General features: G+C 41.6%; 1 protein-coding gene across 2 annotated transcripts in view; it reads left to right on the top strand.

Annotated features, from left to right (window-relative positions):
* Window positions 1–6,334: 6,334 nt before the first annotated feature.
* jak1 (Janus kinase 1) overlaps window positions 6,335–16,172 on the top strand; it is a 31,111-nt gene continuing 21,273 nt past the window's right edge. For both annotated transcript variants that reach the window (XM_086162445.1, XM_086162446.1), the window contains exons 1-3: window positions 6,335–6,601; window positions 9,369–9,580; window positions 11,439–11,562. In XM_086162445.1, coding sequence (XP_086018571.1) covers window positions 9,376–9,580; window positions 11,439–11,562 — 329 coding nt within the window. In that variant the 5' untranslated portion in view covers window positions 6,335–6,601; window positions 9,369–9,375. The remainder of the gene's footprint in view (window positions 6,602–9,368; window positions 9,581–11,438; window positions 11,563–16,172) is intronic.

Consider the following 16,172-nt stretch of genomic DNA (forward strand, 5'->3'; position numbering starts at 1 on the left):
AGGAGACCAGTTGAAACGGTAGTAAGTCTAGAAGCTTAGGAGCAGGCTTTAAGTTGTACTATTATGGTACTGACAAGAAGAGAAATTGAATAGGAATTATCTTGAAGGAGGAGTTTGTTCAGAATGTTCTTGGGGTGAAAGGGAGGTCTGATATACTTATAAGTCTGAAACTGGAAATTGAAGGTGTGATCCTCAATGTTGTTAGTGGCTATAGCCCGCAGGTGGGATGTGAGTTTGAGGAGAAGGAGAAGTTCTGGAATGAGTTAGATGAAGTGATGCAGAATATCCCCAGAGATGAGAGAGTGGTAATTGGTGCAGACTTCAATGGACATGTTGGTGAAGGCAATAGAGGGGATGAAGAAGTGATGGGCAGATTTGGTGTACAGGATAGGAATGCAGAGGGACAGGTGGTGGTAGATTTTGCAAAAAGGATGGAAATGGCTGTAGTGAACACCTTTTCCCAGAAAAAAACAGGAACATAGTGTAACTCATAAGACCAGAGGTAGGAGCACGCAGGTAGACTGCATCTTGTATAGACGAAATCATCTGAAAGAGATCATTGACTGCAAAGTAGTTGTAGGTGAGAGTGTAGCCAAACAGCATAGGATGATGGTTTGTAGGATTACTCTGGTGACAAGGAAGATCAAGTGGACAAAGGCAGAGCAGAGGACAAAGTGGTGGAGGCTTAAAAGCAAGGAGTGCTGTATGGTTTTCAGGGAGGAGTTGAGAAAGACTCTGGGTGGTCAGGGAGTGCTTCCAGATGATTGGACAGCAATAGCTAGGGTTATCAGGGGGACAGGTAGGAGAGTACTTGGTGTGTCATCTGGAAGGAAAGTAGATAAGGAGACTTGGTGGTGGAATGAGGAAGTGCAGGAGTATATGCAGAGAAAGCGGTTAGCAAAGAAGGAGTGGGACACTGAGAGGACTGAAGAGAACAGACAGGAATACAGGGAAATACAAAATAAGGAAAAGATAGAGGTAGCAAAGGCAAAACAAAGGGCATACGATGACCTGTATGCTTGGTTGGACAGTAAGGAGGGAGAGAATGATCTATACAGGTTGGCGAAACAGAGAGATAAAGATGGAAAGGATGTACAACAGGTCCGGGTGATTAAGGATAGAGGGAAATGTATTGACAGATGTTAGACGTGATGGGATGGGAGATGGAAAGAGTACTTTGAAGAGCTGATGAATGTAGAAAATGAAAGAGAGGCAATGCTAGATGAGGTGACTATTGAAGACCACAAAGTAGCAGAAATTCATAAAAGTGAAGTGAGGAAGGCATTGAAGAGGATGAAGAGTGGGAAGGCAGTTGGTCCTGATGATTTACCTGTGGAGGTGTGGAAGTGTCTAGGAGAGGCAGCGGTAGAGTTTTTGAGAAAGTTGATTTGCTGTGCGACCCCTGAAGGGAAAAGCCGAAAGAAGAAGAATCATTCACCCTCTCATTCACGTCATACAGATACAAACAACAATTCATCTTCTCATTCACTCCTCATAAAGAGACCAACCATTCACCCTCATTCATGTAACATATAGAAACATACAGCCATTCACCCTCTCACATGTCTGCACAAGCTGAGGTCTCCAATGAAGCTTCTGCATGTGTTTGGACGGTGGGAGGAACCCCATGCAGAGAAGACTTTCTGGCTGTGAGGGGGAAGCGCTAACCACTGTGCCGCCCTGCCTGTAGACAGATAACACAGAATGAAACCTTTGCCAGGAGAAAACGGCGGTGGGATTTGACAGCTTCAAGCTCTGACTCAAATAACGCCTCGTGAACATCTCGCTCAACCTTACGTGGATGAATAATGCATAGTGAAAGCCACTTATAGATCAAAACACTCTCCATCCTGGAGGTCAAAATGCTCAATATTATTGTCTGATGAACAGGGCATCGGGGAAAACCTAACCAAGCCTCTTACGGATGGAAATCATCGATAGGGAACGTCGGAAATCACTTCATAGATGCAAAGCACCCGCAGAATTCACAAAAATGAGGAAAACAAGAACTGAAAATTGCGGTGACGCTGCCGCAGCTTTGTGTAAGTATGGGCAGCAGATTTATCGAGAATATTGTATAGAAGAATCTGACAAGCTTTCATCACATTGTGCATTTTTATCAAATGCTCAGATGACTATTTCCCTAAGATGAGCTGCTTGCTGTAATTAGCAGGTATGTCACGGGTCACTGGTGCGTGCACAACAAACGATTTTGACTAATTTATCAGCCGTGCTCCTTCCCAGTTCACAGCTAATAGGTCACTCCACTTCTGCCCTGAGTGTCTTTTACTCAGAATGTAGTCACTGCCGCTGTGGAATCCCCCCGTCGGTGTGTCGGAGTGTGCACAGTGTTTTTTTCCTCTCCTCCCCGGCTGCAGCCGGGCTCCACTTGCCCTCAGTCACATGTTTTTCTGACTCAGGACGTGACTTTGTGGTGAAAGAAACACACGTCTGCTCATGAGGCATCCGCGACGACACAAGCGAGCGAGCAGGGCCAACGGCGACACAATGGATTCTAAATCAAAAGGTTCAAACATGCTACGGATAGTCTATTATTCGTTTCAGACTTCCATGTCAGCTATCATGCTGGGGATTTTGGGTGAACTTCCTCAGACATGCAGCAGCAAATGATCACTAGGGTGTGGTGTGGAAGTTCCTTCCTCTAAATGAAATTCCGCTTTGTTGTATCTACAAATCGATGTCTTTTCTTCACAGGAAGGAGGTTAATTATCCTGCCGGCGATGGAAACATGACATGAGGTCCAAACGCCGCTGTGTTACCTTGACCTCCGCAATATTCCTAAATATTTATTTGCTGAGTTTGAAAAGATAATCACTTCTCTGGGCACAAAGACCCCAGTTCCTAAGACCTTACTGAGACCTCCTAAGACTTCAGACCGGCTATGAAAAAACGATAAAATCTCTCAGTATATCTTAGTTTGGATAATCTTGTAAAACACCTTTCGCTCACCGGCTGGCATTGTTGTTTACGCCCCAGAGCTGTCTGGGTGTTGACGTGACAAGGTTGACCTTTGGCTCGGCCATGTTCATTTTACCCGTTGGTGCAAAAATGCCATCTGTGCAGCCATTCGTATTTGGAACCATGAGTCGAGAGCGAGGAGGGGAATGCCTAAGACAGAAGTCAAAATTAGCTTTGACTTGAAGAAAACAAAGATACGAAGCAGCAAAAGTTGGCAAAGTTGCTGGTGTGCATGAGGCAACTGCATTTCTAAGCTAGCAGAGAGACAGCTTCTGTCGTAAAGAGCTCGACTTTTCGTTTATGGGCAGTTCTCTCTATACTTCCGGGCCGCGGTGCTGACTGACAAAGTGACTCGTCGTCAGCTTCCTCCGTGATTGTGCCTGTTAATGTGTTTTTTTCTTAATCAGCTGCGACCTCTGAAGTAGCGGGTCAATGACATCCTTGCGGGAGAACTTCCAGCATTTCCTTTCTGTGGCATTTCTTTGGAGGAACTTTTGTCTGCTCGTGAAAAATAAAGCGTAGGCACAGCGACTGCTTTAGCGTTAAAGTTAGCAGCAGCTTCAGCAGCTTAGCTCAGCTGAATGCATCAGAGAGAAGCGTCGAGAACATGGCTGTGGATCCTCAGAAAGCTGTCTACATCCACAAGCAATTTTCCACAGAACTGTGTAGCTTAGCATCAGTCCCTTTTCTTCCCTTGGACTGAAAAATTGCACCCAAAACTAGCACAATGTGGCATTATTACCATACATATACTCTTGCTAACACAAGCGGACATGCATCGCTCTCGTAAAACAATGGCAGCCCCCCTGGGTTAAAAGGTGTTATAAATTGGGCTTCTTAAAGAAATAACAAGCTTTTTAACAACACTTTCCAGTATGAGACAAACAGCAAAGCATATTTATGCCAATTAGTCCCAGGTGGGGTTCCCTTTAATGAAAGCTGCAAAAAAAACGGTCCTGACTGTGCCAAGAACACAAGAATAAGGAACCCATTACAAATCAACGCACGCTAAGGGACGCAAACAACACAATAAGCAGCTTTCACAACAGAATTATTCCTAAACTAATCTTGATCAAAGTGAATTTGCTGGTGCCATCATCATGTTCATCATGTTCACATGCTGCTCTGTTCTACCCTTTAAGCCTTGTAAATACATGCAAGAAGATCGTTCAGCCCTTATTGAGACGCAGTTGGTCGATTGATATTAAAATGCTTCATTAACACATGGGGGGTAGCTAACATGGAGCGCACAGAGGAAAACTGCGCAAAGCTGACGAGCGGTAAAGCAAAAGTAACTTTTGCTGCAGGCAGTTCGGAAAGTTGTGCCTCAAATGAAGCCCCAGTGGCTTGTATACATTCCCATGTCAGCTGATTGTTTTAGTCAATTAGTAAACAATTACGTAACCCAGCAGCCCCCCCATCTCTTAACAGAAAATCATTTCAAAGATATATAGTAAGTTGCCACTAAACTAACAAAAAAAATGAAAAAGTTTGATGCTATTACTCATATTTTGGCTGCTAGTTTTGAGTTGAACTCTCAAAAATGCGTTCTTCCTCGTCATCTGCTGCCAGGGTTCAGTTTCTGCAAACTCCCAACGTCATACCAGAGTGCTCACAAGAACTCCACCCCCCACTGCTAATTGTGGTGAGGAAATAATGGATGATGTTGATTCTTGTTTTCTTTAAACACTTTCTCCGTCTAATACAGCCAATGTCTTGCAGCAGATGCCCATTCTCTATCTGGTATATTCAAAACACCAGGCAATCTGGCTGCATCTTCAACAACGGCAACACTCTGAGGACTGCCTCCATTGGCTGGTTGTATTCCCACCAGCAAATATGCAGTGCGATTCACCTTCGCTCTGGTCTACATATACCTGGAGCGCCTTTCCCATGCACTTGTAGTATAGCTTACCAAAGTTCAATGTCCGTCCCCTTTGGTATAGTATTTGTCATCATGACGCCGTTGCAACATTGCAACCCTATTCCTCAGAAATTTGCTTTGGCTTCTTCTAACTATATATAATCATAACAATAAAAATATAATAATAATTATTATTATTATTATTAGTATATCGGTTGGTTTATTTAAAAAATATTGCATAATTATAAAATATACATACATATTTTCCATAATTATTGCATTAACACAGAGCCCAGAAACCTGTCAAAGCTGATGAGTAGTAAAGGAAAAATACCTTTTGTCACTATATATATATATATATATATATATATATACACACACACACACACACACACATATATACATATACACATATATAATATATATATATATTATATATAGGATATATATATAGGAAAAGTACCTTTTGTCACTACATATTTATATATATATAGTGACAAAAGTGACTTTTCCTTTACTACTATACATATATAGTACATATAGTATATATAGTATACATAATATACATATATATAATATATATATATAAACACTTTGTACTTTGGGTCAGCAGTCCAGAGCGTAGAAGAGCATGGGAAAGAGGTAAAGAAACATGTTCAAGCTGGTTGGAATGGGTGGATGAAAAGTTTCAAGTGTCTACTATAAGATAGAAGACTATCATAATGAAAGCAAATGTGGAAGAGACAGTGGTGATGCTGTATGGTTTGGAGCCAGGGGCACTGAAGAAAGGACAGGAAACAGAGCTGGAGGTGGCAGAGATGAAGATGTTGAGGTTCTCTTTGGGAGTGATGAGGACAGATAGGATCAGGGATGAGTAAATCAGAGGGATGGCACATGTTAGATGTTTTGGAGAAAAGGTCAGAAAAGCCAGACTGAGATGGTTGAGTCATGTACAGAGGAGGGATAGTGAATATATTAACATATTGGTAGATGGATGCTGGATTTGGAGGTCTAAGTAAGACCAAAGAGAAGATTTATGGATGGAGTGAAAGAGGATATGAAGTTAAGATACAGAGAATAGAGAAGCCCAAAGGAATATATATATATATATATATATATATATATATATTGTATATATTGTAATTATGATTATATATATATGTATATATGTATATGTATACATAAAATAGAAATATATTATTATTATTATTATGAATTTTATTATTATTATTATTGTATTGATGCAAGCTATTGATGCAATTTGAGCAATTTATATTTATAATTTATAATTAGATATTTTTGTCATTAGATTATAATTACATATGTATATCATAAATGTTATTACTATATATTATTTCGTTATAATTACATTTTTTTCCGTTTATAAGTGTGTGATTAGCTGTCAGCGGCAGGATCGTCATCATCGTGAGTGACGGCACGATCAGCCAATCAGCTGTCGAGTTACGCCGGCGATCTACTGCGTCGCTTTCGGGAAAGGGCTGGTGTTGTCAGGAAGGGTGACCGACGGCACGGAGAACTGCGTCTCCTCTCTAGCTATTACGCTTCAATAAATGACTTCCTCGGAGTAATCGGAGAATTGGGCCACCGGAAGTCTTCGTTCGATAGTTTTTGACTTTGAGTAAGTTCTGAAAAACGGCTTTCGAGACCCTTGTCGAGGGGTAGTCCGACTTGTCTGAGCGTCAAATGCGCTAAACAAAAACGGAAGTGTTCTGCCAGCTGTCTGGCTAAGCTTGCTAGGTGAGTAAAACAACGTCCTTTTTTGGTTATAAGTTACTCTTAAAGACTCGGAAAAACATTTGTCGCATTCCTCCGGTGTGTGTGTGTGAGTGTGTCTGTGTGTGTGGGGGGTCGAGTGTAACGGCATTTGTCTCGTTTTAACCACCTAAGGGAACTTAACTAACAAGCTAACTACTGACACGGAGGCAAGGAGACTCCCTGCGCGACTGACGGTGCCCCAGCGGGGATGGGATATCTAAAAAAAGCTTTTTTATATTCATAAGTACATATATCAAATCATATAAAACGTTCAGGGTAAATAGGAAAATGCCACTATATCGATGCAGTCAGCGATAAACGTTAGTTCAGGCAGGAAATAACGCAGTATTTCGCGGTTGTACTGGGTTGCACTGTTATTAAGTTAAAATGTTATTTATCTTTTAGATTTAAAACTTGACCATCAGTTTTTCTCATTTTTTTAAATTGCGTCAGTGTCAGATCATATCTGAGCTCCTCCCCCTATTTCTCATTTCCTCGAGATTTTTTTTTGTTATAATTGATGTAATCACTACCAGTGGGTGTTGATTAACGAGCTATGAAAATAATCGATACCTACAGCTGTAAATGCAAAGTAAATAAGGTTGTAATAACAATTCAAGGGTAAGGTTTTGGAGTCAGATCAGGCACGCATGTAAAGACAGGCAAAGCTGTAATGGACTATCGCTAAGGGAGGTAATTGTTGACAGTTACAAGAAGCCTGGTTTTGTTTATCGTAAATAAAGCCGTGCTGCTCAGAAGGTAAAAACCACCTGCCGCCTGTGTGGTTACACTGGCGTTATAGCACTGTCATCATTGTAAAAGCCCATGACTTTATCTATCTTAAGAAATACCGTCAAAAAGTGAAAGAAAACATGAATGTATGTAGTGATTTCCTCTCTTTTACCTGATACGAACCAACACATTGCTCTTGTGTCTGTCTCTCACAAGCTTGTAAAAGTTTCAGTTACCTATCCAATATCATGTTATGAATAGATATCTAATCATATATGAATATATTTATATAAATACTAAAAATTGTGAAATTGGCCACCCATCTTACAAAAGCAATCAATGTTTTGACCTCACCTCTCACAAATCATCATGTTAGTTCTTATAGGTGTTACTTTTACAACCAAACCTCAACTTAAACTTGGCTGTACAAACTTATTTATTGAAATTGTATTGACTACATTACTTTAGTGGAAAAAATGATCAGAAGCAGGCACAGTTGAGAGCAATTTAAAGCACTTACGAAAGCCATCTCATATTAGTGATCTAAAGACGGAAGTCTGATAATTCTGTGGAACTGGGCTTATCGCTGTGTAACCTAGTGCTTCAATTCCACTGAATTGTGGGTATTCAGCAAGATGCAGAGGGTCTTCGCAAACTATCGTAAGTCACTTCTTTCATTAATCTGGTTTCTTTCAACACAAAGCCGGCGGTAAATGTGACAACAGCAGGAACACTGAGCAAACGGGCTTCTCATCAAGGAGCTTCTAGACTTTGGAATCACTGGCCATTTGGACACAAAGAGAAGGCAAACGCCTGTATGCACAAAAGGGGTCATCACCAATTTTTGCCAGACATTCTTGAATGGATGAGAATTTTAGTGGGTCAGAGTTTTTTTTCCACTTTGCATCCTACTCAAGCATCATATGTATTCTATGGTACCACATTTCTGCTTGAACTTGGCATTCCCCCTGTATGACAGTGACACCTAGTGCTGCAAAATATCCCAAGACCTCCACCAACTGTGTCGTTATAAAAAGTAATTTATGAGAGAGATTGCAGGATTAGCAAAACAGGATTGAATTTGGGGTGTGTTGGATTTTTATTTTACCTGTAATAGAGGCTATTTATGTTATCAGACCATGTTTTGACCGCTGTTGAAGAGGTTTCGCTCAGCCAAACCGTGAGCCTCGTCGCCCGGTGCAGTATCTCTCACTATGTGTCAAGGCCTTGGCTCAGTGTGAATGTTGAGATTGGCTTCTGGCTAAAACATAACATAATAATGACATTGAAATCCAATGGAATTCCCTAAAGGCCTGAGGGGATGTCAGCAACAGAAATCCCGAGGATCCTGAGAGCCATAATGTTCGCATTGCAGTTAATTCATGTGTGGTTTCTGTCTTCTGAAAGACAGGATGAGAAAGCTGGGCTAACCTTTCACCACAGTTCCAATGCACTTCAACTCCGTAACCATGAGTAGCTCATGTTGCATCATGAATTTCAGACAGGTATTCGATTGGTATCTAAACTTACTATAGATACTGATAGCCATACAGACTTGATTAAGACTTCTGTTTCGTATTGATGGGCACGTCCCTGGACGTGAAACAGATAGGTTAAAGCACTGCAGGTTCAAACGCTCAGTTCCTCATACACATTTCAGTGCAGTCAAATCCATACCTATCCCTTATTTTGTCTAAGCTGTTTTTGTAAAGGCACTTACATAATAAGAATAATTTATACTTTATTAATCCCTTGTGGGGAAATTCTTTCTCTGCAATTAACCCATCACGGATGAACCATGAGCAGTTGGCTGCCATCCATCAGCGCTCAGGGAGCAGTTTGGGGTCCAGTGTCTTGCTCAACCCCCCTAACCCCCATTAATCACATTAATCAAATTGTGGGAAATAGAATTTTAGATTGTGTACATTTGAGTGGGAATGCATTTCTGAGAATGACCATATAAAGCTTTTGAAATCCAGTGTACACCGTTTCTCCTTTTTCTGACTTATTGTCACAGTGTCTGAATGCCAAACTTGTGGGCAATGGAGCTGAGCAGGCAACTTTGTGGAAAGATGAGGAGATCCACCAGGAGAGCTCTGCTCTCTCCTTCTCCTACTTCTTTACGGGGGCTGGAGATCCACTTCTACAAACCAGAAGTACACCAGCTAGAGTACTTCACGGGCTGCTACACTGCTGAGGAGCTCTGCGTGGAGGCGGCCAAGAAATGCTGTGAGTGACCGTTAATAACAACTATTACTATTATTGTCATGGTCTCTTCCCATTGCTTAATGGCAACGGGGAGACATAAGGTTCTGGAGATTGGCAGTGAATATGCGAAGGAGGTGTCCAAATCTTGCCGATATAAGGTTGAATAGTGTATTACTCCTTGCATAAGCTTTTCCCCATATTGTAGCGTAGCGCACCACCTGTTATGTGTCAGAAGTCTTACGGCTCCTTTGCCAAAACATCATTTGCCACTGACCTCCTTGTGGAAAGGCCAAAGGGGGCCGCTGGCGTGTTAGGGAAACAAAGCTTGGAAAAAGAGCAAGGTTATAAGCAGGAATGTTAACACCGTGGTTTGGAAATGGGGGCAGACAAAGCCACCCCAAATATTTTTATAATATCGGAAGAAAATGGGACGTCATTAAAAAACGTGCACAGAAAGATGATAGTAAAATAAGATAAAAGGGATATATGTGCTTCCAGTTAAAAGGGTAAGGTCCTTTAGGTGCTGAACCCAAAAAAGTAGACACGATATAACCAAGAAACTGCTGACACAGGGAAAAGAAAGGCCGTTATGACAAAAATGGAAAAAAACAATCATGAAAGCCGTGACCATATGCTCATTTGTCAGACTAAATGCCACTCAACCCATGCTATGTATAATAAGAGGTGATGTGATGTTGGAAAACCAGTTGATCGGCGAGACAGCTTGAGCTTCTGATCTTCATGAAGAATAAAGTTCTCTGAACCCGACTCTGAGCTTCCTTCGACTCTGCTCGACTTGGCCCAGGGTGCGCTGCCTGACCTGCAAAAACCCAGACACTTTCTGCATGGTTGGCAAACAGGAGCCATCTCAAATTCAGATCAACACTGTCCGGAAGGGCTATCACTCCACTCACATCATGCCATGTCAGATCATTATGCTCTCTACAATATAATAATGGTAAATGACACTCCTGCATATCCGATCGAACCGCGTTCAATAAGCGTGATTCAGTTCCTGTAAAACCACATGATAATACCCTTCCAAGGGCTCTTAGAGGAAGTTTCTGTCTTTTCCCAGCCATTAGCGGATATAATTGACCTAATGATGCACACTCTGGCACTTTGTAGAAAAAAGGTCTTTTAGTTTTATTTCATTTTGTCGTACCAAGCCGTCCTCTTTCCCCTCTTCTGCTGTCCTAACCTGTCCAGCCAGGGCAGATGGCCATGGGCTTTGCCTGAAGGAACATGCCACAGTTTTGGGGGATTTGTCTGTTTGCCATGACCCTGTTAGTCAGGGAAGAAGATTCATCCTCTCCTGTTTGAGTGCTTTTCCCTCCCACTAATTAGCTTCAAACAAAATACTGATAGTCATGAACACATCTGCTATCAACTCCACAACCTGGACTCTTGATTTAATCCCGTTTTTATTTTTTATTTTTTTTTAGTAGTTACGGTTAAGTAAAACATAACCATAACTGCTATTGTGATGACAAAAATGCATGATTCATTACTTGGTAGAGGCTTTGTGAAGGCAAATCTATTTTGGTAATTTATTGCAAAAAAAAAAAAACTGCCCAAGATTATGCAGAAATAACTGCGTCATGATGCTGATTTTCAGAGGATTTCAAAAGTTTAAGACTCCTATCATCTGTTTTTGAAAGAGTTGATTTACCTCAGATTTCTACGTGTCTTTCTAACTGTCTGAGTGTATTCGATAGTTCTGCAAAGCCCAGGGGCATTCATGTTCTCGATGTATATTAATACAACGTTATAAGGGAAGAGAATTTGATATATCTGGTGCTTTTGTGCTTCAACCCTGTCTGCAACACAAGATTGATCTGAATATTGATTTTATTCTCTTTTCTTTTTCTTTCCTCAGTAATCTCCCCATTGTGCTACAACCTTTTTGCCCTGTACAACAAGACGACGGGCTTGTGGTACCCGCCAAACTACGAATTCAAGATCACAGATGAGACCAGTATTAAGTTGCATTATCGCATGAGGTAAGATGTAGATCACAGCAGAAAACGTCTTCTATGACGCTGTTCTAGCGACCCCCTTATCTCCCTAAACTAATTCTATGAAAAACAATTTTCGTTTCATCGCACAAATTCAACATGACTGATATGAGATCATCTCTCAAAGTGCCTTCTGTCATATCATATGAAAAAAAAGCAAAATATATGAGGCAAAGAAATAATGGAGGAAGTTAAAGTAAGAGGGAAAAGTAAAGAAGGAAAAGAAAAACACTGTTGCAATTTGTAGGTGATAGTGTAAATGTCAATATTACAGCTGCGTTCTGGGGGTTCTCCAACTGCAGGTATTCTAACCATGTTATTGTCCAATTTATGATATCTGTTGGAGAATGATCGGGGGAAGGCCTTTCTCTTCACTTCATTTTCGGCTTTAAGCTCATGGGGATCAATGTACAGTATTCGCAGGGTTTTCCTCAAACTCCTATCAACGCTTCTGCTACTTTAAAACGTCACTGTTGTGAATCTGCTGTGACTGTGAACCAAAATATCTGTCACTTGAACCTCTTTTAAGTTCCCCATCATTCTTCTGAGATATAAACCTTATTACATTTTTTCGTGACCTCTATTTTCCATTTCATACGTCTTGCTTCCGGTTATCATCGGTCTTAAAGCCCAACCATTGCTCAATTTGTGGTTGAGGACGACAGAAGTGACAACAGATCAAATCTATTTTTCACATTTGAATTACCTTATATCTGTTTTGGATTTTAACCTCCAGAAACAATCATATCTAAATAACAGGGCTACTCACTGTGTTAAAAGTTTAAAAGGGAGCTGGTTGTCGGAGTTTCAGCCAATAGGGCCAGCCTCCCTTTTTGTTTACTGGCATGCAACAAAAAGCCTGCTCAATAGATGACTGGTCAATACCAGTCTGCACAGCTGTAAACCGAAACCACCATTTTCTTTCCACGCTGAGACTTTCTGTTTGTTTTTGTTTCACAAATAGAACCTGCCTCAACACATGTAAACACGCTTTCAACACCCAACTCTTAACAAGCATGATACATTATCCCTAAGAATGCAGATGCAAGTCATTTTGCTCAGTCCTCTGCTATTTTATTTTATTAATAACTTTGGTTAATATTTTGGATAATAAACAGGGTTGGGGTATCACCAAATTGCATGACATTTCAAAAAAAGAACAAACATCAAGGTTGTTGGAAAGTGGAGGTTAACTGCTCAGTTTCATATGTGAAAACAAACCTGAGTAGTAAGTCGATACTTATGCGTTGATACCAGCAATGCCTTAGTGTCTGATGGTTCAAGCTGGAGGTCATTTGAAAACAAAGCTTATTTTCTCAAACTAGCTTAGCTGTCCCAAGCTAACACATTTTACCTTTGTGAACACATCCTGTTCGGCTTGGTCTTAATGGCTACTGTGTTTTTGCTCATAATTAGATTGCTGTTCCGTAACAAATTTGACATTCGTGATCAAATAAAATTTCAGTCAAAATGGAAAAGTAATAAGACTTTTGGGTTATTTATGTAAGCACTTTAGAGGTTCACTTAGACATATAATCCATTTTGATCAGATTTGATAAGCAAAAGTCCCCCCACCCCGTAATTGGCCATCTTTTCCTCCAGCATGCAGCTGGCAAACCATCAGCTAGCATGTTTCGGTAAGGCTGTTTTGCACTGAAGAAGTTGAAAATGCCAGATTTACATTATTGAAAAATGAAGCTTTGTGACAGGAACTGATAAAGAAAATGTATCAAACATTTGTATATACTCTTAAGAAAACACTTGAAACCCTATGTGAGGAACCACTTTGTTACTCTGTGTAGTCTGAGATAGGAGGAACTCTATGGCTCGCCTCCTTTAGATTCCGTTTTTGTGACCTTATCCATCATGTGATGGTTTTGTCCCAAACTGCTGCTTTGATAGCAGCAGCGGATGCTTTGGACACATACAGAGGAGGAACAATGAATATCTGGGTCAAAGGGTGCTGAGGTTGAAACTGCCAGGTAGGCCGACCAGAGAGATTTATGGATGCAGGGAAAGAGGACAGGAAGTTGGTTGGAGTGAGGGAAGAAGATCCAGAGGAGAGGGTTAGATGGAAGCAGATGATTGACTGTGGCAACCCCTCTAGGGAGCAGCCCGAAGGAAAAGAAGATTGATTTGTCATGTGTTGCTTATTTACTAGCATGTATGCCAATAAAACTTGCTTTTATGCTGACGTCTTGATTAGTGGCTTGATGAATAAAACGTTTTGCTGAGTCTTTGAGTTTTTAGCTAACGTTGCAGCAGTTGCTTGTGACTTCTAGCATAGCCAGTATGGTACCGTATTTTCCGCACTATAAAGCGCACCTTCAATGAATGGCCAATTTAAAAAAAAAAGTCATATATTAGGCGCATTGCATTATAAGGCGCATCCACTACATGCAGCTGTGCTAAAGGGAATGTCAAAAAAACAGTCAGATAAATCAGTCAAACTTTTATTAATAGAATACAAACCAACGTTCTGACAACTCCGTCACTCCCAAAACAAGTTAGTGCATTCGCAATACATTACCGTACGTACTGGTAGCTCTTACCGGTATTTGCGCTACCTTCGTTGAATACAATGTCTTTCCCACTCAATTTGTCACAGTTTCATAAAAAGCACAAAGCATTTCATAAAACAAAAGGACCAAGAAGGACCGCCTCTAAATTCATTAATGTTAAGTTCGCGTGTTTGTCCTCTAACTTTAGCCATCTCGCTTTGTTCCCTTGGAAACTCTGTTTAGTCTTCTTTACTTGGGTCATCTTGTTGCTTCCTCCACTTCCGCACCATTGATTCGTTAATTTTGAATTCTCTCGCTGCTGCTTTATTCCCATGTTCTGCTGCGTGCTCTGCGTCGTAAGCATATCTCTTGGAAGGAGCCGTTCTGGGGTCTTTACACACACACACACACACACACACACACACACACACACACACACACACACACACACACACACACACACACACACACACACACACACACACACACACACAAATGGAAATGAAAATGCACGCTTCGTGCAGTCATATATCCCAGCATGCACCGCATGCTTCTTCTCATATGGGAGAAAATGGAGTCGGCGGCTGCTTCCGGTAGTTGCAAGACCTCTTGTGGCTCAATATTGATCCATATATAAGGCACACCGAATAATAAGGCGCACTGTCAGTTTTTGAGAAGATCAAAGGCTTTTAAGTGGGCCTTATAGTGCGAAAATACGTAAATGTTTTCCTTCTTTATGTCGTATTGCCTGACTAATGAGACACAGATCCCAAGGTCTAAAGTGTTCTTTCCCACACCACTCGCTGTTCATTTTCTGCTTATTTTGTTGCAAAAGGTGATGCAAAAAGAAGAGCCGACTTGAAATTAGAATGGGGCCAAGGTATGGTCTGCCATCTTATTTGGTTTACGCTGAGAGAGGTGAAATGAATCCCACAATTCAATCTAGGATTGTAATTGATTTGAATGGCTCAGCTGGCTGGTTGTGGCCCAGAGGGCCGCACTTTCCCCACCTCTGTTTTGAAGGAGCCACTGTTCCTCTCAGTACATTGGGTTCTGCGTGAACAGTCCATCCCAGCTAAAGAGTTCCGCTGCTTACCCAGCAAAAAACCCAGGGTTACCAGTGACCTGGATGCCAGGAGGACAGAGCCTTCAGGAGACCGAACAGCACTCAAGGCTATGCAAAGAGAGCTGAACGCAGTAGGGATGAAAAAAAAAACAACCAATAAAAATGGAGAAGAGACTCGAAATAGACAACATTTCAGATGTCCAAAGCAGAATGAGGGAGATCACAGCATCTTGAGGAATAAGCAAACCCCTCACAACAGACTCCACCCACAAGTCACGATGCACCGGGCCATGACAGTCCCGGAGAGGCTCCAACGGGGTAAGGCCCCTGTACTGGATGCTCTCAGTGTTTTGAAGACATGCACGAGAGAGCTGTAAGGAACAGAACCTCAGGCTGCACCCTCTGAGAGTCCCAAGTGCTGCGGAAAGCACCCCGCCTGGTCCCAGTGCTTACGGACATCCTCTGGCACGAAAGGACCACAGACCCGTAGCACTGAGCGCTCACATAATGAAGGTCATCGAGAGACCTCTTGAAGTTACTGCATACAATCCTCACGTCGGGGTAAAAGAAGCAAGAATACATCTGCTGCTGGACACATACTTCAGTCCGGACAAACCCAACACCATTATCCGTCATATTCTTTGACTCTTCAAGTGCCAATAATTCCACCCAGCCCAGGCTGCTCAGGGCAAGGCTTGAGAAGTTCTCTGATGGCACAGCCATCGTTGGATGTGTTGACGATGGACTGAAGAGAATAGAGATGCAATCAGTGAAATCTTCTGCATCTGCGTGGCCTAGATGAAGGAGATCATGATGGACTTAAGCAGGAAGAAAACACACTCCCTCTCCAGTCTCTACAAAGATGACTGATGTGAAGATGGTAACATCCTACAAGTAGCTGGGTGTTAAGCTGGACAACAGGCTGGAGTGGTCCACAAACACCAAGAGGTTGCGAGTGAGAAGGGCCTGAGCCAGCTCCACTTCCTTATTTTAAGTTACGTTATCTCCTCCTTTTTACTGTTACAATG

This window comes from Fistularia commersonii, chromosome 16 (genome assembly GCF_037954325.1).
Source record: "Fistularia commersonii isolate RoL2024-O1a breed Wild chromosome 16, RoL_Fcom_v1.0, whole genome shotgun sequence".
Lineage (NCBI taxonomy): Eukaryota > Metazoa > Chordata > Actinopteri > Syngnathiformes > Fistulariidae > Fistularia > Fistularia commersonii.